Source organism: Callorhinchus milii, unplaced genomic scaffold (assembly GCF_018977255.1).
Source record: "Callorhinchus milii isolate IMCB2004 unplaced genomic scaffold, IMCB_Cmil_1.0 Scaffold3, whole genome shotgun sequence".
Taxonomy (NCBI): Eukaryota; Metazoa; Chordata; class Chondrichthyes; order Chimaeriformes; family Callorhinchidae; genus Callorhinchus; species Callorhinchus milii.
This window is the reverse complement of record NW_024704744.1, coordinates 41,231,654-41,256,339: the sequence shown is the minus strand read 5'-3', so window position 1 is coordinate 41,256,339 and position 24,686 is coordinate 41,231,654. Positions and strand designations below refer to the sequence as shown.

Sequence of the window (24,686 nt, the reverse complement as noted above, 5' to 3'; positions counted from 1 at the left end):
ATTAGCTGCTGAGCATTCAGCTATCATAATCCTGTTTTCTGAGCCTCTTTCAGAACCCTTTTGCAATGCTGCCTCTCTCCCTGCCTTCAAAAGTTTCTAAAAACATATTTCTTTGACCGTTGCATTGGTCAACTTCTTTAAACCCCTTATCTCCCTGTTTGGTTTGCACCACTTATATGCCTAAAGTTCGACCTAGTTTTAGCCTGTAAGACCATGTTGTCTTAAAATTTAAGACATCGCAGAATTGTGGAAAATCTTTTAATTCAGGCTTAATTTCAAAACTGGCTTTCAGCAGTTTTTAAAAAGTGGATTCCAAATTTGCCTTCCAAATTAAGCTGGGATTTAAGAATTTTCACATTGTTTTGCACAGTGTTGAATTTTAAAATAAAACGGTGTTATAAACTAAAGACTAGTCAAATTTTAGGCCTCAGATTGGCCAAGTACTTTGAGATGGTCTTTTATGTACACTGTGCTATACAAATGTGTATTTGTCAATCTTAATAAAACTAACCTGCTGTTTGAACAGCTTTATCACTGTAATAATTATTTTTTCAGTGTTACCTTGTGGCAGTCAAGGATTAGGTTCTTGTGTATTGCCCAACTTTTTGCAGTGCATCAGTGGGGAACCAATTTACAATGTACACTGCCTGTAACTTGCACTGCAACACTCTCCCAATGTACTGAATTCATACTCTTAACTTCATGGCTCTTTGTGGGACATTACTGTGGGCAAATTGGCTGGCATGTTCAACTACAAGATACAGTCAGTACACTTAACAGTAAACCCTCTTCCCCTATTCTATTTCGTTATTACTGTAAAATAACTTTTAAAAAATGGAGTTTGGTACCCTTCGCAAACAAGAGATTTAGGAATAAAGTGACTGTTATTCTGTAGGCGAGCACAGCAGCTAATTTGTGCCAGCAACATGGTGCAAGCCACAATGAGATGAGCAACCAGTTGATCAGGATTTTTGGAGGGAGGTGAATGTCCACCTGGATCACGAGACCACGTTTTTATTATTGAACAACAGCTATTGCAGCAAAGGAACTGTGAGTGCCATTGACTCTAACACAACGCCCTGCACAATTTCAAAACCAGTTGCTGCGCTAACGTAAGCAGGACAACACATGCAATACATTATGCAAAGTTCTCGCTTAATGAGGGCTGTACTTTTTTTCAACCCCGATCTTAGCGACAGTGCATTCAAAATACCCAATGAGGCAATTGTATTGTGGCCTCTAACTGCCGGATTGGATATGCAAATCGGCTGCCTCTCCACGAATGCACCCAAATCTCTCCCCCCACAGGCCTGCTGGCAGGTGAGCAGTTTGCAGCGTTTTTATTCAAAACAAAACAAAACGCTGCAAACCTCGAATGGTGGTGCGTCTGTCAGTCAGTCAGTCAGTGAGTGAGTGAGTGTGTGTGGGGGAGAACTACAACTCCCAGAATGCCGAGCGCACCGGGGTTGGAGCGGACACGTCACCGCTGTTGATTGACGACTCGTCCTCCAATGGCAGCCGGGGGACGCGGGCGGGCGGGCGGGCTCGGCGGGGCTCGGGGCCAATGGGAGGCCGGCGTCCGGTGGGGGGGGGGCCCGCGCATGTCATTAGCATACATGACCCATCTCGTCGGCAAAGGTGTCCGCACAGGGATCTGCGCCGCGCTCTCCCGAGTTCAAACTTGTAACAGTCGCCACAGCGAGACACCCGGAGCCAGGCCCGGCCCGAGCCACAGCCACTCTCACTCACTCACTCTCTCTCACTCACACTCGACCGCCTGTGACTATGCCGAAAAATAAGGTGAGTTACCCCCTCCCCTCCCGCTCGGGGGAGAGGAAAAAATACCTTTTTTTTAATGCATTAACTCTCATCTCAAAGCGCGCGCGCGCGGGCGCGTGTGTGTGTTTTTTTTTGGGGGGGAGGAGGGGGTTCAAATAGTTTTTTTTTAGATTAATCGGGTGATTGCAGTACCCCCACTCCCACCCCCACCACCACCACAAGTTGCTTTCTTTTTTTTTCGGTGCAGTCGGCGGGGGGGGGGAGGTGGTAGGAAAAACTATTCCCCCCCCCCAAAAAAAAAATTGGTATAAAATGAATGCCATTTGTGGGTTTTTTTCCCTGCAAAGTTTTAACGGGAGGGAAGGAGGGGGTGAGTGTGTAAGAGAGGAGAGGGAGAGAGAGAGGGAGAGAGAGAAGGGGAGGTCTGTGGTTTGAAAATGGGGGTTTGGAGAGCGCTTCACTGTGCACCAGCGCCTCCCTCCCTCCCCCTCTCTCCCTCCCTCTCCCCCCCTCCATGATGTCTGTCTCCTCTCCTTCCCTTCACTTCCACACTCGCTCTTGTTCGTTTTGCGGGATTCATTTCAGGCTTCCGCTGCTCTGCTCGCTGCCGGGTTCATTTATATAGATATATATATGTATGTAGAGAGATATCTATATCTATATACATATATCGATTGCATTGCCATTTGTAACGGTGGGTGGTGGTGGTGGGGGGAGAAATGATGTTATTTTTTTAAAAAAAAATCGGGTGTTTGGTTCTGGGGGTAAAAAGGCGGCAACTGCGGGTTTGTGTTTTATGTAAAAGCAGAGCCCGGCACCAGGGAGCGTGTGGTGTTAACTCCTCTCTCTGCCTCCCTCTTGTCGATGCCAAAGGGCCATGTTTAATACTAACCTCCGCCTCCGGACAACAGGCAGAGCCCGTATGTACCTGTCAATCACCCCCCCGCCCCCCCCCCCGCCTACAGCAAGGCGTGTCCCAGCACTGACACTCACTCACTCACACACACACTGCTGCTGGGGCAAAGGCAACCAGATTCACTCACTCACACACACACTGCTGCTGATGGGGCAAAGGCAACCAGATTCACTCACACACACTGCTGCTGCTGGGGCAAGTGCAACCAGATACACACACTCACACACACTGCTGCTGCTGGGGCAAGTGCAACCAGATTCACACACTCACTCACACACACACACTGCTGCTGCTGGGGCAAGTGCAACCAGATTCACACACTCACACTGCTGCTGGGGCAAGTGCAACCAGATTCACACACTCACACTGCTGCTGGGGCAAGTGCAACCAGATTCACACACACACTGCTGCTGGGGCAAGTGCAACCAGATTCACACACACACACTGCTGATGCTGCAAGTGCAACCAGATTGACACACACACACACACTGCTGCTGGGGCAAAGGCAACCAGATTCACACACTCACACACACACTGCTGCTGGGGCAAGTGCAACCAGATTCACACACACTGCTGCTGGGGCAAGTGTAACCAGATTCACACACACACACACGCCGCTGCTGCTGGGGCAAATGCAACCAGATTCACTCACTCACACACACACACACTGCTGCTGGGGCAAGTGTAACCAGATTCATTCACTCACTCATACACACAAAACCCCGCTGGCAGTTGTTCATCAGCCCAATAAGAATCCGCGCATTTGGTACAGCACCTTCCAGCAACAAATTATGTCATGCACTTCATGTCGGGAAGATGTCCCAAGACCCTGGATGGTTGAGGGGTTTGCACCCGAGGTGGGGCTTGGATTCTGGAGGGGTGGGGGAAAGAAGAGGGGATCGTGTAAAGAGGACATCTCTTTTTTAAAAAAAAGCTTTGCAGGATGTAGCACAGTGAATGTGTATCTGGCTGCAGGCAAACACTGTAGCCGGGTTGTGCACAGTGATGTCCTACAAACAGCCAATGAAGTGAACAGCTGATTTTATTTGGGGTATTGTTGGCCAGGACTCCAGGATAAACTCCCTTCACTTGTCAAATAGTGTCAATGGGATCTTTAATGTCCACCTAATGGGCTGAAGGGCATTAGTTTAATTTCTGATCTGCAGATTAGCACCTTATAATGATGCAAAATGCCCCAGCACTGCACTGAAGTGTCAATCTTGACTGAATTCAAAGTCCCATGATAGTACTTGAACCCATAACCTTCTGACTCTGAGGTGAGAGCCAGGCTGATACCCAAAACACTCACTTGCTGCTGGGGCAAATGTTTACAGACTCAACATACTCAGTAAAGCTGGTGGTGTAATTTGTCATCATATCAGACCCCCCCATATAATAATAAAATCCTTGCATTTGATATAGTGCCTTATCACATCTCTGAGACATCTCAAAGCACTTCACAGAATATACCGTAAAGTGAATTGACTATTTTGTGGACAAAATACACATGCGCACACACACACATTCGCTTACTACTGCTGGACAATTGTTTATCAGCTCAATGCCCTCCCTCCAACTGCAACACACACATACATTCACTACTGCTGGGTAAAATGAGCTGTTCCCGCTTGGCTCAGACCTAACCTCCCTTCCCCCAAGAGTATTGCCTGTTACCCAGAGGTGGCAACAGAGGGTTCCAGTGGCAAATGTTTATACATCAATGAGAGGTGTCTGTTGCTATTTGTGTGTTGTGCGTTTCTTACACTATTTGTGTGTGTATATGCGTACGAGCATGTGTGAGGTGCTCACACTATTTGTATGTTGTCAGTTGCTCACACTGTTTATTCTGTTGTGAGTTGCTCACACTGTTTACGTGTGTGTGTTAGTTGCTCACGCTGTTTACGTGTGTGTGTTGTGAGTTGCTCACGCTGTTTACGTGTGTGTGTTGTGAGTTGCTCACGCTGTTTACGTGTGTGTATGTTGTGAGTTGCTCACACTGTTTACGTGTGTGTGTGTTGTGAGTTGCTCACGCTGTTTACGTGTGTGTGTGTTGTGAGTTGCTCACGCTGTTTACGTGTGTGTGTTAGTTGCTCACGCTGTTTACGTGTGTGTGTGTTGTGAGTTGCTCACGCTATTTACGTGTGTGTGTGTTGTGAGTTGCTCACGCTGTTTACGTGTGTGTGTTGTGAGTTGCTCACGCTGTTTACGTGTGTGTGTGTTAGTTGCTCACGCTGTTTACGTGTGTGTGTTAGTTGCTCACGCTGTTTACGTGTGTGTGTTAGTTGCTCACGCTGTTTACGTGTGTGTGTTAGTTGCTCACGCTGTTTACGTGTGTGTGTTAGTTGCTCACGCTGTTTACGTGTGTGTGTGTTGTGAGTTGCTCACGCTGTTTACGTGTGTGTGTGTTGTGAGTTGCTCACGCTGTTTACGTGTGTGTGTGTTGTGAGTTGCTCACGCTGTTTACGTGTGTGTGTTGTGAGTTGCTCACGCTGTTTACGTGTGTGTGTTGTGAGTTGCTCACGCTGTTTACGTGTGTGTGTTAGTTGCTCACGCTGTTTACGTGTGTGTGTGTGTTAGTTGCTCACGCTGTTTACGTGTGTGTGTTAGTTGCTCACGCTGTTTACGTGTGTGTGTGTTAGTTGCTCACGCTGTTTACGTGTGTGTGTTAGTTGCTCACGCTGTTTACGTGTGTGTGTTGTGAGTTGCTCACGCTGTTTACGTGTGTGTGTTAGTTGCTCACGCTGTTTACGTGTGTGTGTGTTGTGAGTTGCTCACGCTGTTTACGTGTGTGTGTTGTGAGTTGCTCACGCTGTTTACGTGTGTGTGTGTTGTGAGTTGCTCACGCTGTTTACGTGTGTGTGTGTTAGTTGCTCACGCTGTTTACGTGTGTGTGTTGTGAGTTGCTCACGCTGTTTACGTGTGTGTATGTTGTGAGTTGCTCACACTGTTTACGTGTGTGTGTGTGTGGTGTGACAGTTGATCACTTCAGGGCGTGCACAGGATTTTGAAAAAAAGCGCCACTAGTGATGCAGTCTGAAAGTGAAAAGGCAGGAACTGAATCCCTGGGGCAGTAGCGAGAGGTTGGTGTTGGAGTCAGAGAAGGGGTGGATCGTTTAAGTTTGTTTATTTTTAAAATTTCAGAGATGATCTCATTTACTCGCCTGCCAATTGCGGCTGTTGTTTAAAACACTGCACATTTCTAAAACGTTGTTCCTCCGTGTGTAGATATGTTTTGAACGTGTTTGTTGTAAATTTGCTTGCAGTCTACTAGCATGTGTTTAAATTTAAGTTCTGTAGCTTTTTTTAAAAAAAAATTAATTTCAGATGTAATTTCACGATTTTTTTTTAAAAGAATGAACGCGATTGGGTGACCCGAATGCGATTGGTTGACCCCACCTGCCTCAACATCCAAAAAATAATTCTCTGCCGTTTCTGGCACCTCCAGCGTGACCCAACCACTAAACATATTTCCCCCTCCCCTTTCGGCATTCCGAAGGGACCTTTCCCTCCGTGACTCCCCGGTTCATTCCTCCATCAGCACTAGTAGTTGCTCTCCTCCCCCCGGCACCTTCCCGTGCCAGCGCAGGAGATGCAATACCTGCCCTTTCACCTCCACTGTCCAGGGCCCCAAACACAGATTTCAAGTGAGACAGTGATTTACCACCAATGTAGTTTACTGCATTCGCTGCTCACGATGCGGTCTCTACAGTGGGAAGACGGAACGCAGATTGGGTGACCGATTTGCCGAACACCTCCGTCCTGTCTGCAAACACAACGCTGAGCTTCCGGTTTCTTGCCACTTCAACTCCCACTCGCATTCTGACCTCTCCATCCACGGTATCCTACGCTGTTCCAATGAGCCACAGCGCAAGCTTGAGGAATAGCACCTCATTTATCTGTTAGGGACCTTACAGCCCTCTGGCCTCAATATTGATTTCAACAATTTTAGACCATAACAACTCACCTTCCCCCTCCCGCTCTTCGGTCACCATTACAACAACAAGATTCCATTTATTGAGCGCCTTTCACCTCGGGAGGACGTCCCAAGGCGCTGGACAGTTGGGTCAGGACCCGAGCAGGGGGGAAATGGTCAGAGTGAGGGGAGGGAAGGGAGGGAGCGAGGAGGGGGAAGGCACCGGGGGATAGAGTTCCAGAGCCTCGGGGCTGAGAGGCTGAAGGCTCGGCCACCAATGGTAGGGCGGTTGGGGCGGGGGATGTGGAGCAGACCGGAGCCAGAGGAACGGAGGGTACGGGCAGGTAGGTAGGGGGATAGTAGGTTGGAGAGGTAGGAGGGAGCGAGGCCGTGAATGGCCTTGTAGGTGAGGATGAGGATCTTGAAATCGATCCTCTGGGGGATGGGGAGCCAGTGGAGGCGAGCGAGGGTGGGAGTGATGTGGTCGCGAAGCCTGGTGCGGGACAGTACACAAGCTGCAGAGTTCTGAATGACCTGCAGCTTGTGGAGGGAGGTACCGGGAAGGCCGGCGAGGAGAGAGTTCCCATAGTCCAGCCTTGAGGTGATGAAGGCGTGGACCAGAGTTTCAGCAGCGTGAGGGGTGAAAAGGTGCGTCTGGGACCATATCACCTGGGTCCCAGACACACCTTTTCTCTCTTTGATCTGCCTTTTTTGTTGCAAGTTATTTTTCCCCCCTTTTTGTTCTGCAGTATTAACACCTCTATCCCACTATTTTGTTGCAATCCCCCACTTTGTTTTGCATCATTAATACCTCTTTAACCCATCATCCCCCTGTCTTCTACCCCATTTTCCCCTTTTGTCTTCCTTGTCCTGTCTCCCCCCTCTCTGTTAGCCCTTAAAGGCCTCTCCCTCCCAACATGTCCCAGTTCTGACAAAGGGTCGTGGACCTGAAATGTTGACTCACTTTCCTTTCTCCACAGATGCTGCTGAGTGTTCCCAGCGACTTCTGTTTTTGTTTTCAGATTTCCAGCATCTGCAGTATTTTGTGTTTGTTTACAATATATTGCAACTATTTGCTCTAAGGTGGAGAGTCATAGTAAAGTCTGTTATGTATTTCAAATACCTTTGGCAGGCTTACCATTTTGTAATCAATTAATGTGTGAGTTTCACTGGGATTCTCTTTTTTAAAAAAAAAATTGCGACTGATTGCTGTTTGTGATGATAACTTGTATCATGCTTTCATGCATTTCTGCAGGTTTAGCTTTGTCAAAATTATTTTATAATTTTTAAAATTAACTGCAGTGTATTATAACACGGCTCTGCCTGGGGACAATATCTGACATCACGTTATAGCAGAATGTGGGGTTGTCGCTGATGTTGCTGGTACTATCCGCAGGCAGCATTGGTGCTTTCCACTACTACCTGAACATAGTGCGCAGGAAGTGGCATTAGTGGCGCTATGAACAGGCAAACTTTTGGGGTTTACCCAGTTACTTGTTGATATAAACTGCAAACTACTGTAGTTCGCTATCGGGACAGATTTATTTTGCTGCTTTGACTTGTGTTTTATTTTGAAAAGTTGAATTTTTTGAAAAAATATATGCTGATGTTTGTAATTTTGTATCATGCTTTTAATAGTTAAAATGGGAAAGGTGGAATGAATACTGAGCAATCGGTGCAATAGCAAAAGGAATTTTGTTAAGTAGCAGCTCCTACGAAGTTTGGTAGCATCATAAACTATGTGTCTGTCTTGTTTTCCCTCTCTTCCTCACCCCTCCCCCCTTTTTTAAAAAAAGCAGCTGTTTGGTAGATCCAGAGAATTCAGATTCATAATTACAATGTTGTCTTTCAGGAACCAGTGGAGGCAGCAAGTGGAGAAAGGATGGTAAGAATCTTAAAGCTGTAAAAATAGCATTTTTGAATTAATGCTTCCAGCATAACTGTTTTTATTGTTTCTTGACAACAAATTAATAATTCACAAAAATGTTTACAATGTAAGCTGGTGCTCCTTGTTGAAGAATTTGCCAATGGATGGTAATAACTCTTAATTTTTTTTGCAGGTCTTGAGAGCGAGACGGATACAAGTAAGTAGTTTTGTAAATACAGTAATTGGTTTCATCTCTGCTTGAAGTGGAGGGAAACTGATCATGTTGTGAAAAGTGCGGCGAGTTAAACTATACCTTAAAGATAAAGTAGGAAGGGGGAGCGGAGCTCCATCCGAAAGGTTCACCTTGCATGTGAACATGGAGCAGAGATGTTATCGGAGGAGGGAAGGCAGGAAGTAGAGTCCATTGTGGTTTGATGTTGGTCAACACTACCCCTGATCTTGCTTCAGATTTCAGTTGACCTGTATTTTCATCACCTACTCTGATACCACACAGTTTGAAAAAAAATTGACAGTGATATGTATTATTTTGGAGCATGGTTTCTCGGCATCAGTTGTATTAGTCAGTGAACCGGAAACGTGCATTTTTTTTAAAAAAAAACTGGATTTAAAGACCTTTTACATTGAATTTTGAGGCTAACCCTCCTCTGGAAACCACTGTCAAAATACATTACAACCCAGTTATTACATAGGGGTACAATTGTCGATCAGTGCTTCTGAACATGTGTGCAGAGGTTAGATAGCTTCCTGTGGCTGTGGTCTGAAAGCCCGCCAGTATTTTGGAATGAGCCAGGTTGCTCTCTGCGCATTTTATAAAAAATAAATGTTGGAGTCTACCCTCCAATTGCACAATACCAAACCCGAGTTATAACAAAGCACACTATAATGCAGTTCCATTGTGTAAAATAACCAGTTTTCTTGGTGATGCATTTTTGAAGATCCAACCTGTAATAAGCTCCGGATGTGGCAACTTTCTGTATATGGGTAAATGTCCTGCTTTGCAGTGTGACGTTGTCAAGCTTTTGGACAGCAGGAACTGTAACCTGAATACCTGTAGCAGAACTACAGGAAAAAGGCACAGGAGTAAAATCGTCTTATACACACGTTCACGGCCACAAAATCCATAATCATTGCACTTTACAGTATATCCTGTGAAGCGCTTTGGGATGTCTGTCTGGCTGTCGTTTGTATAGAGAAACCCTCTGTTGTGCATCAACATAGCACAGGTTGTTTTTTTTTTAGCACTATATATTGTGCCTGGGCACAGCAACACGAGAACATTGGTGGGTCCATGGATGTTTTGGTGTAGATTGATTAAAACAAACTATAGAAATAGCTTATTAAAAATGCAGGGAAATAAAAAATAATGCATTTAAGATGCATTTCATAAATAGTTTACTGTTCTGAGTTAATTTATCTCTTATGGGTATCAGACTCTTTTTGATTGCTTTCCAGCGACTCCTGCTCGAGATGTATGGGCATTAAATGAGGGAGGAGTGGGAGTTGCTGTGACATTTAGACATTGATAATGGAAATACTATAATAATAATAATACTATGAGCAAAGAATAAGAATTAATTTGAGCTTGCAACCTTTTGGAAGCCTAATGGCTACATTGCAGAACCCGCTGGGAGGTAGTTTGCATCTTCAACACTTACTGTACCAGAGATCACATTTTTCCATTTGTTTTAATTGTTCTGAGTTGCAAAAGTATCTTAAAAGTACAATGTACAGTAGCTGGAAGAAATGAGGATATTTTGTTTCCCACTTTTTATTTTTTTAGATGGATTAAACCTGCCTCAAGCCTTGCTCCTTCGACTGGTGCTTTTAGTTATCATTCTCCTTCCCCCCCCCCCCCAACTTCGGGTTCCCAGACAGCAGTATATAGAGCATTGGGATGTCCTGATGTGAAAGGCACCTTGTAAATGTAAATTATGTTGTATATACTCAATTCCATCCCTAATACAAATTTACTGAAGGAAGATAATAACCTGCATGAAGGAGGAGTGAGTAATCTGAGTACTATTTGAGTTGCTAGGAACAGCTCACAGGCTGCCTTCTGTCTTAGTTGTAATTGGATCAGAAGCTTGTTATCCATTGAATATTCATTTGTGATGATGGTGCTGAAGTGATCTTGGGACATCAAGTTGTTTAAAAATATACTGTAACTTTTAATTGCTTGTTGTATACACAGTCTCACTATTCTAAACTATGTTTACAGCCAGTTCCTTCCGCTAAGCCCAAAGCAGAGCCCAAAGCAAAACCCAACAAGGTAAGAATTTAGATACTGTTTTTTTAAAAAAATTGGTGTACAACACACATTCGCAGGTTCTTTTGGCAATAAATGGCTGTGATTAATTGCAGATAAAGTGGGTGTTGAATTGTTTGTGTTGTCCAATATTATTCATGATTACATGGTAATCCAAACTTGCCTCTATGCAGCTATACTTGATAGCTGACTTAGAGAATAATGACGTGCTCCATCACTTTGCGTGTTACAATGACTTGACGGTGTTCACTATGACTGTTTTAACTGTATGTGCTCTTGAATGCCTTGGTTTTTGAATTCCTTCTACTGTCATATATACCACGTGTGTGTGTGTATAATATATATATATGTTATATGCCCAGTCATAGTGTGATCTGGGTTCATACGCTCAGCCACCGCATTAAATAAATGAGTGAGACTGACTTCCAGATCTTGTTGCTACTGATGTCGCTTCCTTCATATTGTACAATAAACCCAGGAAGTACTGCTGATATCACATTAACTTTGTGGGTAGCATATACATGCCCCAATTAATTAAAACCAAACACAAATGTGTTTCTTGTTTTACAAAAAAAAGTTGTGCCCCACTTGGGATCATGCTGACAGATCAGGTTTGTCCATTAAATATTCCTTGTTCTGCTGCAAAATAATTTGGGATTTGTTGATCTAATGTTTTGCCTGAATTGTAGCTTTCCCAATCTCCTGGTCTTTGTTGAATAAAGAGTAAAACTCACATTAGTTTTTATAAATTTTATAATTGCCTGTTGTAAATTCACCTGAGTCCCATTCAATTTCCTATTAAAACCACTTAAATGTTCTGAATTTTATGCTTTGTTGCTAGCAATTTATTATTTGAAGGAGAAAAAAACTTGATATCGCCACATTGATGGGCATGTTCTGTCCCTATTTCAAAAGTAATGTCAAGTTTTGTAAAGTTCTTGTGATTAAAAGATGTATTTATTTTGGCTTGATAAGCACAAGATATTCAGAACTCTAAAATCTTCTCAAAACTTATCACATGCTTGGCTTGTAGCATGTTTCCATTTGTGAATTTGTGTTCCCTTCATTCTCCCCCCTTGTCTTTATTGAAGTACGTACTGAGAAATTGAAAGCAGGCAAAAAGCATTCTGTCTTCTTTTGTGGCTGTAAATGGTTTTTGGGGGTTACATGAGCTCACTTGGCTTCTGCTATTGATCTAGTCTTGCGAGGTGCCCCCAAAATCTCAGGTAAGTTGGTACCTTCATTGCTGAAAAATACGGTTAATGTTAATGGTTTTGATTTCAAGTTGATGACACAACGATTTGATCAAAGGAAATGGGGCCTCAAAAGATTATGGGGCCCAACAGATGAGATCTTTCAGGGTTGTGTCTTAAGTTGCTGACTGAGGAAGCTCCTATTGGCGAACCAGTGAAATGAGCTGTTGGCATTGTGGAGTTTTCACAATGTTAGGACAGGACCCGATTATTAGAAAGCAGCAACTGTTGTCACTTTATACCAGTGGCTGCCACTCATTGGGTGCTTTAGCTTAAAAGTGTTTCTGGTGATCGGTCCTTGCGGTGTTTATTTGACAGCGTTATGGGTGTGATAGTGTGGTAACTGGGGAAAGCTGAAGTACCAGTAGAAACCCAAATCTCCTTTCTTCAACACCCCCACTGAAAAAAATCTCTTAAAATCCCAAGTTAAGGAACTGACCAAGTAGCACACCGCCAAAAATGTACTGAAGTGTCAGCCTAGACTCTTAAGCTCAAAGTCTCGATGTGGGGCTTGAGCCCACGACCTTCTAACTTGGAGGAGAGAGTGCCACCAACTGAGCCAGGCTGATACCCTGGGTAGATTTCCAGTGGTTTGAGAATCTAACTTCAGAGTCAAAGTAAATGCTACAATTTATCCCTTTAAGCAAAGATCACTTGGTTAGATATTTTTGTAATTCTGTATCTTTCTATGATGTAACCTGGTTCGAATCATAGACATTTAGTGCGAAAGGAAGGCATTTGGCCCATTATGGTGGCAAGATGGTCATTCAATCGATTTGCCTGATTTATCCCCATACCCTTTCTATCGTGAGCGTTATAAATCCCATTTCTTCACTGCTTTGGGTCCAATGAGGGTTAATAAAGCAATGGTGATCATGAAGTTTACTAATGTGAAGAAGCTGTTTTTTAAAAAAAATTATGGTATTGTGATTAACCTTACTCAGTCAGGCTTTGACTTGTAAAATATAAAATGTAAACCTACATGTCTCAGTAGTGCCAGATAGTTACCCAGCATGTCAACAATACATTTTATTACTCAGCAAGACCCCAAAATTGCTGTATCTCACACTTAGCCAAGGCAGGGACCCCACCTCTGTCACATCAAAAAAAGCACTGAATCTCGGCTTCCAGGCATTAGGTGCCTTTCCAACAATCCCTGAATGCAGAAATGTTGGATTTGTGTGGGGTATTTAATTTTATCCATCGGTCACATATAGCATTTGAGGGTCGATTTAAACTATTTCACCTATTTATGTCAAGAAAATTGATTTCTGAAAAGTATCCATACATGCCACCTTTACGGGTTTCATTGTTTTATGTTGGTGACCCTGGATATTTCCCAAAATAATTTATTTCTGGACCAAAGGCTTTGTTTCACCCACAAAACATAGTCAATTCACTATACAGTATATTCTGTGAAGCGCTTTGAATCTCAACTACGTGATAAGCTGCTATATCAAATGCAAGGATTATTATTATAAAATTCATGTTAGCAAATTGTGTAGTAGAGTGAACCTATTTGTATTTATTTTTCCCTGGTAGGACAGCACTCCCCATTGAAAGCTCAAGCATAGTCTCTTTTACGGCCATTGTGTAAATTCCTTTTCAGGAAACTTCTACTTGCATCACTTTCCTGGAGCAATATATATATGTTCATCCATCATTGCGCTGAAGTGTCAGATTGAGGCCAAGTGCTGAGTTGCACAGCTCTGAACCAAGCTGAACATGTAGATTCTCAAAATTCCCATGCCACAGTTCTTGTTACTATTTTTGTAATATGGAATTTGAAAAAATTAGAAAGAAAGCTATTGTTGTACCTAAGGTATCCTTCCCAACCTGGTGTCGAATTTTTTTGATATAATTCAGGACAGAACTGAAAAGTAGATGAGTTTGACACAAACTTAAGAGTTTCCCCTTTCTAAATTTGGAGTTTAATTTCTTAATGAAAAAGTGTTCACGACTGTGACGTACCTGATGGGTAAGCTATTCAGCATTAAATTCTCACAAACTGGCAACAGAAATAAAGGTATTTCCCGTTTAACCTGGTCTCTTTTACATTGTAGAGAGGAGTCAAGTCAGTGGTCAAGAATCAAGTTGCCAAGAAGAAGAAGAAAGAAGAGAAGTCAGAGGCAGGCAGTGATGACCCTGCACCTGCTGAAAATGGTGACAAAACTGATGAGGTACAGCACATGTTCATTACAACTTGTGACTTGCAACTGAAGCTTTTAAATCCAGTTTTAGCAATTGCATTGCATGATCAATCTTTTTACTCGCTACTTGTTGCAGATCCACATCACTCGCTCGTGTGTTAGTGTGTCTTCAGCTAGAGGCCCTCCATCCAGCTCACTATCAGTGAAAGGGCATATTGAAACAGTGGCAGTTAAGGGTATGGTAGTATCTATTGTGTGCAGTGGATAGCAACAGGCAGTGAGTGCTGTGCTGTGTATGTTTTTTGATTTTTTTTAAACGGTTGGGTTCCAGTCGGTGGTTAGGCAGGTAAGATTATCAGAGTGTGCAATGTTAAACTCTCTGTTTCCAACAGTTGATTTCTAGAGGAGTGTTTGTAATCACATGAAGTACTAAATCTTGCTCCAAATATATAATTGACTGCAATATGCCATGTGTTGAGGTCTGGAACATTTGTAATGTATCTTAATGGGGTTTCTTAATGAGCAATTGAGTTGTGCAAATGGGGATTCCTGGAGCCAGAAGTGTGTCACTCTGACCTATGGGAACAGGTATCATAGTATGACCGTGCTCTAGATTAAGTCTATTCTAGTTTAAATCGTTGAGTGATTCAGGCACAGTAGTAAATCATTTTAAATTTTAATTTGGTTTCATAATGCAGCAAGCCTTGAGAATATTGTGACCAAAACAGGTAATTATTCCTACTGAGGAAATACTTCGCTGATAAAACACCATTAAGATAATTGTAAAAAGATCAAAGCTTCCTGGGGAGGGGGGTGTGGGGAAAGAGAGTGTTGGGTTAAAGTGAGATTGTTTATGACAGGGAGCATATTGTTTTAGAATATTGTTGTTCTTTTTAGTAAGAACTGTCAACAAAAAGTACTCCCCCTAGATTTCATTTCCTTTTTTAATGAAGTCAAACCAGTCTTGCAAACATTACCTACATTGACTGTTTAGTGTCATTCTGAACAATTCCAAGTGGAAATTTTCTAGTTCCAGTTGTATACAATTTTTTAAAAAACTGTTTCCGGTTAACATCTAATTATGAATTGAATGTTTTTTATTAGGTATATGGTCAGTTTGGGTAGAGTGAGAGCATAAATAGTCAATAGTGTTTTTTTAAAAAGGAGCGATTTGGAAGGTGTTAGACTATTATGAACAAACATATGGACAGTGATGCTCATCAGGTGGTTCTGCAGATCCCCATTTTTCCTTGAAAGTCAACAATTACATATATTGGGTGGTTGATAGCGAATCCTGTTTACCAGCACCATCTGGCAACTTTTGCAGTGCTTGTGTGGGTGTGTTTTAATTTGAGCAATAGTTTTACAGGGTTGCAGTGGTTTCTTCAATATCTAATGGGACTATTTTTGTTTACAGGCTCCGAAACCTGAATCTGCAACTGACGAGAATAAGTGAAACGCCTGCCACTATCTTCAGTTGATTTTATGTACCTCTTGTACAATTGAAAATATTTTTTATCAAGTATTTTGTAAATGCAAATATTTTTAGGACTGGTAGTAAACTTTACATATACTGATGTACATTGTTAGGAGAAACCTTTTGAGCATCCCCAGAATAAGATGGTCACCTTCAAAGCCCTCCACAGACTTGCTCCTCCCTACCTCTCCGACTTTCTAACCCCATATCAGCCTGTCCACTCCCTCTGCTCGGCAGTCCCCTGCTTCAGGTCCCCTGCAATTCCCACCCCACTATTGGCGATTGGGCATTCAGCATCTCCACCCCCACACTCTTTAACCCCCACACTCTTATGCCACAATCCCTCCACCTCACCCCCTCTCTTGCCTCCTTCAAGTCCCGGCTAAAGACCTTCCTCTTCGACCATGCCTTTGGCCACCCTCCCAGGCCCCTGCCCGCCACCCCTCCTGACCCCAACTCCCAGCTCGGGTCCAAAAACCCTCGACTGTCCAGCGACCTGGGACATCTTTTCGACGTGAAGGGCGCTATACAAGTGCAAGTTGTTGTTGTTGTTAGTACTTGTAACTTCTGACAGCGCTCGAAGGGAGCCATTTCACAATTGAAGTTTTCTTTTGAGGGGGGGAAAAATTGGATACACATTCCATCAGCTTTTAAGCTTGGAAGTTTTGAATTTAGTGCTCAAGGTGAATTTTTTTTTTAAAATGTGAAAATCGCAACCTAGTTTGAAAGTTTTAACTTTGTTTTTATATAGCAATAACTTGGTGGTGAATTGTACTAAAAGTTAATGTGGGTGAGTGAAAAATTGTGCATAGCTGTGACACCTGATGCCTGCTTTGGTTTGTGACATCCAATTTGAAATAAACCTAGTTCTCCTATTTACTGTGCATGTTTTTTTCTAAAAAAAAATAAAATGATTTAATGTTGCTTTGGTTGAAGAAATTGAATTTTAGTATTCTTTGGGTTCAGTGAATAAAGGAATGAACAAGAAAGTCCTTTCACACAATCAAGCCCACTCTTTTCATCCATCATACATAATATACGCAGTCAGGGACTTCACTCCTGCCCTTCAGATTAATAAGATGAAGGTTTCAAAAGCAAGTCAAATAGCTTGTTTACATCTATATGTCTTTCAGAATTTCTAAATGCTGGGTGAAGTTCTCACTTGCTTTTTTTTCATTTTCGTTACCCAAACTCCTTTCAAATCTCTGTGAGGGGACGTCACCTTTTACATTTTACATTAAGCATCTTTGTACTTTGTAAAACGTGGCTGTTAATTAAGAAGAGGGTGACTACTAACTGCTGAATGGACTGGCTAAGCTGTGTGTAATTAGAATCTTCTTTTGTTACTTTATTTCTGGTAAAACTAGAAAATTTTCTAATGAAATCTTGGAGCTCAGTGAACAATAAGTAGAACACTGATGCAGTCCCTGAATTTGGCGATTCTCTTGACCAACGTCATAATTCAAGAAGTATTTTTTATCCATCCTTTAGTCTTGGAGGGATAAAAATGGCCAGAGGCTATTCAGACCTATCTATAGGTTGAGCCAATTGAACCGTGCGGCTGCACCTTTTTCCGCAAAATCTGTTACAAACGGGCTTCTCCGCTACAGATGTGCTCCTAACTCTCCGCCTACACACAGTGCTGGGCCCCAGGCTCTGCGCTCCATTTGCTCGACACTTACTGTGGATGGAGCGGCTCCAGTCGCAATTGTGTGGCGTGGAGAGGGTTGGGATGACAGTAGCGGTGTGGGTAGGAAATAGGCTTCGCTCGGTGGCCTAAACTAAGCTCCTGCAACCAATTCTTGGTAAATGCTGTACTACTAAGATCAACATTTTTTGTATTTTAACCATAGCTACATGTTCAGGAAATATGCCTGTAGTTTTAATCCGGGTTGTTTCACAAAATGTGTCTCAATTGCACCAATCAACCCTCCACAATTCTCCGGGAATATGTCAAAGGCCCTGCAATTGTCACAAATATTTCCGCACTTTTCTATTGGCCCAGGGTATGGGCTTAGGATTGGAGTGGGTCACAGAGACTTCGAATGGCTTATTTCTATGTGACAATATGCTATTCAAAACTTTGAGGATCTAGGTGATTATCTACCCTATACTGAATATAGGGACGTCTTTCCAATGTGAAGAGAGCTATACAAGTATAATTAGTTGTTGAATATAGCTTTGCTGAATTTGTTTTGAACCTGGAAGGTATTGTGACTGCATGTTTGACATTTGTTGCTTTTGCCCAGAGTTTTCGATATAGAGTGATGTAGACATTAAACCCATGATCCAAAGGTCTGATATGGAACCAATATTGTAAAATCCAAATGCAGGGATTATTATTCTCTGAAAGCTATGTGATGCTTTACAGTTACCAACACCTCCCCAACCCAGTGTAGAAGACTGCTGAAATAGATAATTTCAGCAATCTTCTACACTGGGTTAGGAAGGTGTTGGTAACATTAAAGCATCACATAGCTGCCTCCAGCACAAATCCTAAATGTGGTGTCAGCACCATGGGACGTCCTCCCGACGTGAAAGGCGCTCAATAAATGGAATCTTCTTGTTGTTGTTATAGTACTATGATTCAACAGTACAGAAGTTCTGTGTTGCTGCTACAATCAAGCAGAGTAAGAGATGCTGACTTTCAGATGACATGTTAAAACCAAGCTAGCTCCTGTCTGCATTTTCTTCTCGTCAGCAACTTGCACTTATATAGCAGGGATTTTGACAAAGTAAATCGAGAGAAAATGTTTCCGCTGGCAGGTGGATCAGTAACCAGGGCACATAGATTCAAGATAATTGGTAAAAGAACTAGAGGGGAGATGAGGACAACTTTTTTTTACACAGAGAGTTGTTTTGGTCTGGAATGCGCTGCCTGAAAGGGTGGTTTAAACAGATTCAATAACAACTTTCAAAAGGGAATTGGATAGGAACCTGAAGATGAAAAATGTGCAAGGATTTGGGAAAAGAGCAGGGGAGTGGGACTGATTGGGTAGCTCTTCCAAAAAGCCAGCACAGGGACAATAGGCCTTCTGTGCTGTAATATTCTATTACTTTTATTTTGGTATCAATGGAAATGTTTGGTAGTATTGGAAGTGTTTATGTCCTGCATCAGGTGAAGTGTTATGGCACGTATAGTTGACATTCTTCCTTGTTTAATCAACCTTCACAACCTGATCTGTTGATTCCTTTAAGGGCAAATCATTTATTTTACTAAATTGTTTTTAACAATGAATTATAATGTGATTACTAGCATTGCAATTTCTTCTTTACTGCTGCAATATTCAGTGACAATGACAGTGACATTCAGTGCTCATGAACTGCTCAAGTCCTTGCCCCACACCTACCTCTGCAATCACCAACAGTCCCCTTGGCCCCCTCTGGCCAACCGTTGACAGCTGAGCTTTCAGTTATCATGCTGCAGTTTTCGGAAACAACCTTCCCTCTGTCTCGTAAAATTTACAGTGGAGAAAGAAGCCTACTCTCCTTTCCTGTTTTAAAAACACCAGAAATCCAACAAAAATCGTAGTTTAAATTAAATACCCATTCTATGCTGCACCCCATTTCCACTCCATCTCTGTAAAGTGCTTCGAGACATTTTCCTATGCGAAATACCCTATGTAAAAGTGTAAATTATTCTTGTTATAATCTCGTTTTAATTTTTAAAGTTTCTAAAGTGTTCACTCATTTTCAGTTTGGATACATATATACAATAACAACCTGCATTTATATAGGGCCCTTCAGTGTAGTGTCCCGGAGCGCTTGAGAGTGGCGGAATCTGACCTGAGCCAGGAGGAGAGGGAGTGGGGAGGTGATCAAAAAAGGTTTTTAGGCAGGATTTCAAGGTGGGGAGGGAGAGGGCAAGGCAGAGGGATTGAAGGAGAGATTTCCAGAGTTTCAGGGTGTAGTGGTTGAAGGCACGGGCATTGATGGTGGAGCGAGGGACAGGCAGGAAGCTGGAGCCAGCCGAGAGAAGGCAGCGGGTGGGGGAATGGGGGGGGGGTTAGCAAGTTGGATAGGTAGGAAGTGCACGGGCATGAAGGAATTCGAAAACGAGTGAGAGGATCTTGAAATCTCTTTGTTCGGTAATTGAGAGCCAGTGCAGTCTGGCAAGGACTGGTGTGACGGGAGTACGGAGTTTTGTGCAGGTGAGATCTGGGGGGCAGAGCTCTAATTAGTTGAATATAGTGAGTTTGTGAATTCTATTGACAATACATTAGCCTGAGTTAAGCCATAATGTGTAATAAATGAGGGCATACATTATTATCATACGTGACCCCACCATCGGTGTTCAGACCATCTGCCTCCATCCTCTGGAACTCCATCCCACATTTCCTTCGCCTTGTTCCCTCCCTTGCCTCCTTCAAGGCACGCCTCAAGACCCTCCTCTTCAACTGTGCCTTTGGCCACCCTCCTACCCTCTCTGCGCTCCACACTCCCTGATTCCAACCACACACCGCTCGGGTCCTAATCCCTGACTATTCAGCGCCTTGGGACGTCCTTGTGATGTGAAAGGTGCTTTCCAAATGTAATTTTGTATTGTATTAACAAATGATTATCCTTGCGTGGAAAGACAAACCACTGTCTTTCAGAATCATTCTCCACATTTATGCTATACATTAGTCCACAAAATATACAGACACACTACGTTACAATATATCCTGTGTAGTGCTTTGAGATGTCTCAACAGCGTGATAAGCCGCTATGCAAATGCAAGGACTATTATCCTACAATGTGATAACAGATAAAACACTAGTTATAAAGAAGGGGCTTCTTTCTCCCTGACAATTTGGTAACAGCAAAGGGATGCAAGAATTACATATACTGCATAACAACAGAAACCCATTCTTTGGATAACTAGTTATTGAGTACAGAGAAGAAGGATCAGGTCAGACAGAGACTTTGCAGGAACGCACACAATCCATTCAGTGCATTGTTTGTACTGCATCAACCCAGAACTGAAAAGTTTTGACAGAATACAATTGCTGAGGTCAGAAAGTGAAAGGTCAGCAGCACTAACAGGATCATTGTGTTGGATTCGACCTGCGTGTGAGGCATTACATTGTAGAAAAGGCAGATGTAGGAAAGAAAACAAATTTTCTCAACTGCAGTTTTGTTTCTGAAGTGCATAAGTTCTTCGCACGATTTTTTTAAAAAAAATTGTTTTTCTCTTGTTTTGTAACTTTATTCTCCTCTTAGGTCACCTCTCTCTTTTGTTTACTTTTCTGTTCTCTTCGGTTTGCTCAGATCCAAGAGGCTGAATGGCCTTTAAGATAAAATTCCACTCCAATTGTTTATTGAATGAGACGCTTGCTAGGCCAATCTATTACATTACTACCTTTAAACAATTGCTACGACTGTTAATTGCTTGGAGGTTTGCAAGAGAAGCTCCAGGAGGCTTGTTCCCTAATTGTACCTTCCACCTTGCAAGAGAAGTGTCTCATCTCCATCTAATGCTGGCCATGTCTTGCCCCGACAGACTAAGCAAAGGAAAAGGTGCATCTTAGATTCACCAAGTTGATAATAATAATAATAACCCTTGCATTTGATATAGTGCTTTTCACGTCTTCTCGACGTCTCAAAGCGCTTCACAGAATAGACTGTAAAGTGAATTGACTGTATATTTGTGGACGAAACGCGGCAGCCAATTGCGCAGAGCAGTGTCCCACAAACAGTCGTGGATTGAAAATGACCAATTTATTATTGTTTTGTTTTGGAGGGATTATTATTAGGTGTGTGGAGTAAGGAAACTTGCCCAAGGTTTCGCCCTGCCCTGAATTGACCCCAGGTGTCTCACTTGCAAAGCGAGTGCTCTAACCACTGAGCTACAGGACTCCACTGGTACTAGAAATTAAGAGGTTTCAGCTATAAAGAGAAGCTTGAGATGTTAGGGCTTATTTTCAAAACCAGCAATGGTGTCAAGTTTAAGAAATGCCTGAGAAAGGTCTTCAAAATTATGAAAACTTATGATTGGTAACTAGTATGCCAACAGAATACATAGTCACTATATGTAAAATAATAATAATAATTGCATTTGATATAGTGTATTATCATGTTATCAAGATATCTCAAAGTGCTTCACAGATATACCGTAAAGTGTGTATTTTGTGGGCAAAATACAGCAGCCAGTTTGCACACAGCAATGTCCCACAAACAGCCATGAAGTGAATGATCAATTTTATTTGGGAGATTGTTGGCCAGGGCACCGGGAGAAACTACCTTCTCTTTTCGAATAATGCCAGAGGATCTTTAACTTCCATCTGAACAGGCAGATGGGATCTCGGTTTAACGTTTCATTGCTATATCAAATGCAAGGTTTCTTATTATTATCATATAATAGGCAGTGACAAAAAGGCACGAGTTTAATCTAATGACAAAATTAATTAAGGGGGGTTGCTCTCAAGTCCAGGGGAAAGAAGCTTGCTTGTGGATCTTTGTAACTGAAAACAATAGCTCCAGAAATCCTGCGATGCAATGTCTTGATGCATAAGGAAACTGCTGAAAGCAACAGCCTTGACACACCCTCTCAACAGGTTATATGTTATCCTTAAAAAAAATCTAGCTCAGTTGGTAGCACTCTTGGTTCTGAATACAAAGGTTTTGAGTTCAAGTCCCATGTCAAGACTGGAACTCACATAGTATAGGCTGATGTTCCAGTGCAGTGCAAGGGTGTGCTGTGTTATTGGAGGCATTAAACCGAGGCCAGTTCGGGTGGATGGTAAAGATCCCATTGGATTATTTGAAAAGAAAAGGGAGTTTTTCCTGGTGTCTTGGCCAACAATCCCCCCAGATAAAATTGGTCTTCACACCTCATGGTTGTTTGTGGGTTATTGCTGTGTGCAAATTGGCTGCTTCATTCGCCTACGTATACAGTCACTGGACTTCACCTTAAAATCTTGTGGTGGTTCAAAGATGTTATAAGGTACTATATCAAATGTGAGGTTTATGATAATACAGTATTATATGAAATTGGTCATTTACCTCATGGCTCTTGTGGGACATTACTGCGTGCATATTGGCTGCTGCATTCACCTATAAAATATGTAGCCATGATACTTTATAGTATATTCTGCGAAGAGCTTTGACACGTTCCCTTGACGGGAACATTGCAAGAATTATTATTTTAACACAAGACAATGGGTTTGCTATCATTGCTTTGCACTGGTAAACTGTTTTTTGGTTATCTTTTTTATTACATTTGGTTTCTGCAAATATTTTTAATAAAATATTTGATGTTCTAGAGAAGAAACAAGAGAAATCTACAGATGACATAAGATGTTGAGTGGGAATGGTCCCCATTCTAAGTCAATAAAATAGGATAAGCCTTAATCTCTATTCTGGATCAAACACATAAAACAAAATCTCATGAACCCTGCAAATAGCAGGAATTTTAGGAGCTGATGTGAGTTGATGTTTCTCAATTTTTAGTTTAAATAATGATTGAGAATCATTTAAATATTTAAACCTGAAAAGCGATTTTTTAAAAAATGAAACTGCAGCACATTATGAATGCACTATTTCTGTTCACTGTTGAACTATAATGAGTCCAGTGGAATTTGTAATGATATTATGCAGGACCTCAGAGATTGCTTCACCCACAACATAATTCCTGTATTATCTCACTGTCAACCACTCTAACCTCCTTGATCGTCTTTCCTCTCATCTATGGACCGCTCAGGTCTGTAGTTATCAAGTCCTGGATGGGCTTCAATTTCTTGCAGTTATAATAATAATAATAATCCTTGCATTTGATATAGCGCTTTTCACGTCTTCTCGACGTCTAAAAGTGCTTCACAGAATAGACTGTAAAGTGAATTGACTGTATATTTGTGGGCGAAACGCGGCAGCCAATTGCGCACAGCAGTGTCCCACAAACAGTCGTGGATTGAAAATGACCAATGTTATTATTGTTTTGTTTTGAAGGGATTATTATTAGGCTCTGTGTGGAGCAAGGAAACTTGCCCAAGGTTTCACCCTGCCTGGAATTTAACCCAGGTCTCGCTTGCAAAGCGAGTGCTCTAACCACTGAGCTACAGGACTCCACGAGTTTAACATGGACAAAACAGGCTCTTGTACTCGACCAGTGTTCAACCTTGGTACTTAATCAGACCCTTAACTCCTCCCTCCCTTCCCACCTCCCTCCCCCCTCCCCACCACGTAAAACTCCACATGCCTAACAATCCTGTCCTTGCCAGTCTTCCCTGGGTCTCAGCCTCCTGGCAGATCAAATTCTAGATCCTCACCCTTCACAGCTCCTTATCTCTGTGATTTCCAGCCTCATTCTTCTGTTCACCCCCTCTGTTGTGCAAACTCAAGTTTGTAGTTATCAATTCCTGGATGATACTCAATTTCTTGCAGCTTAACCTGGACAAGGCGTTTAATTTGACTCTCAGCTCTCCTCCTTTTCCTCCCTCCCTCACATTTGGTCTCTGACCAAGACCGCTTTTCTTCACCTTCACCACATTGCCTGTCTCTGCTCCTATCTCACACCAAATGCTGCCAAAACACTTGTCCATGCTTTAGTCATGTCCCAACGTGACTTCTCAAACACACTCCTTGCTGATCTCTCTCATTCCAACATCCATAAGCTCCAGCTGTTATAAACATATGACAGAGGCACATTGAAAAGAACAGACTGCAATCAATGAGATATTCTGATTTTCCAGTATAATGGACTACCTGTAGCAGAGTTTCTGTAGCAGTTATTTGCATTAGCAAGATCCCATAAACCAGTCATGAGGTGAATAACCAATTAATTAAGATGAATTGCTGGCCAGAAAACTATAGACATACAGGTCTTTGGTTCAGTGTCTCATTCAAGAGAAAGCCCCTCTTCATTGCAGCACTCCTTCAATACTGGATTGAACTGCCAGTTAGGGGCTCACATCCTGCCAGTGGGATTTGAAACCACAACCTTCTGTGTCCAGAGAAAAGACAAACTTTGTCCTGAGTCAAATTGACATTTTGTGCAAAACCAGATGAAGACAGAAGAATTGGTGGAAGGAATTAAAAGATCCCACACAAGAATTTTCACTAATTCA

The 24,686-nt window shown here is 42.4% G+C and overlaps 1 protein-coding gene across 1 annotated transcript; it reads left to right on the top strand.

Annotated features, from left to right (window-relative positions):
- Positions 1-1,594: 1,594 nt before the first annotated feature.
- LOC103188423 (high mobility group nucleosome-binding domain-containing protein 3) lies at positions 1,595-16,517 on the top strand. Its single transcript, XM_007908419.2, has 6 exons — positions 1,595-1,800; positions 8,461-8,493; positions 8,669-8,692; positions 10,715-10,765; positions 14,079-14,195; positions 15,583-16,517. Exons 1-6 carry the CDS (start codon positions 1,786-1,788, stop codon positions 15,619-15,621), a joined length of 279 nt encoding a protein of 92 aa, XP_007906610.2. The 5' UTR covers positions 1,595-1,785; the 3' UTR covers positions 15,622-16,517.
- The last annotated feature ends 8,169 nt before the right edge of the window (positions 16,518-24,686 follow it).

Coding starts and splice junctions, on each gene's coding strand:
- LOC103188423 (XM_007908419.2), top strand. Junction 8,494..8,668: donor CAGCAAGTGGAGAAAGGATG/GTAAGAATCTTA, acceptor TTTTTTTTGCAG/GTCTTGAGAGCGAGACGGAT. Junction 10,766..14,078: donor CCAAAGCAAAACCCAACAAG/GTAAGAATTTAG, acceptor TTTACATTGTAG/AGAGGAGTCAAGTCAGTGGT.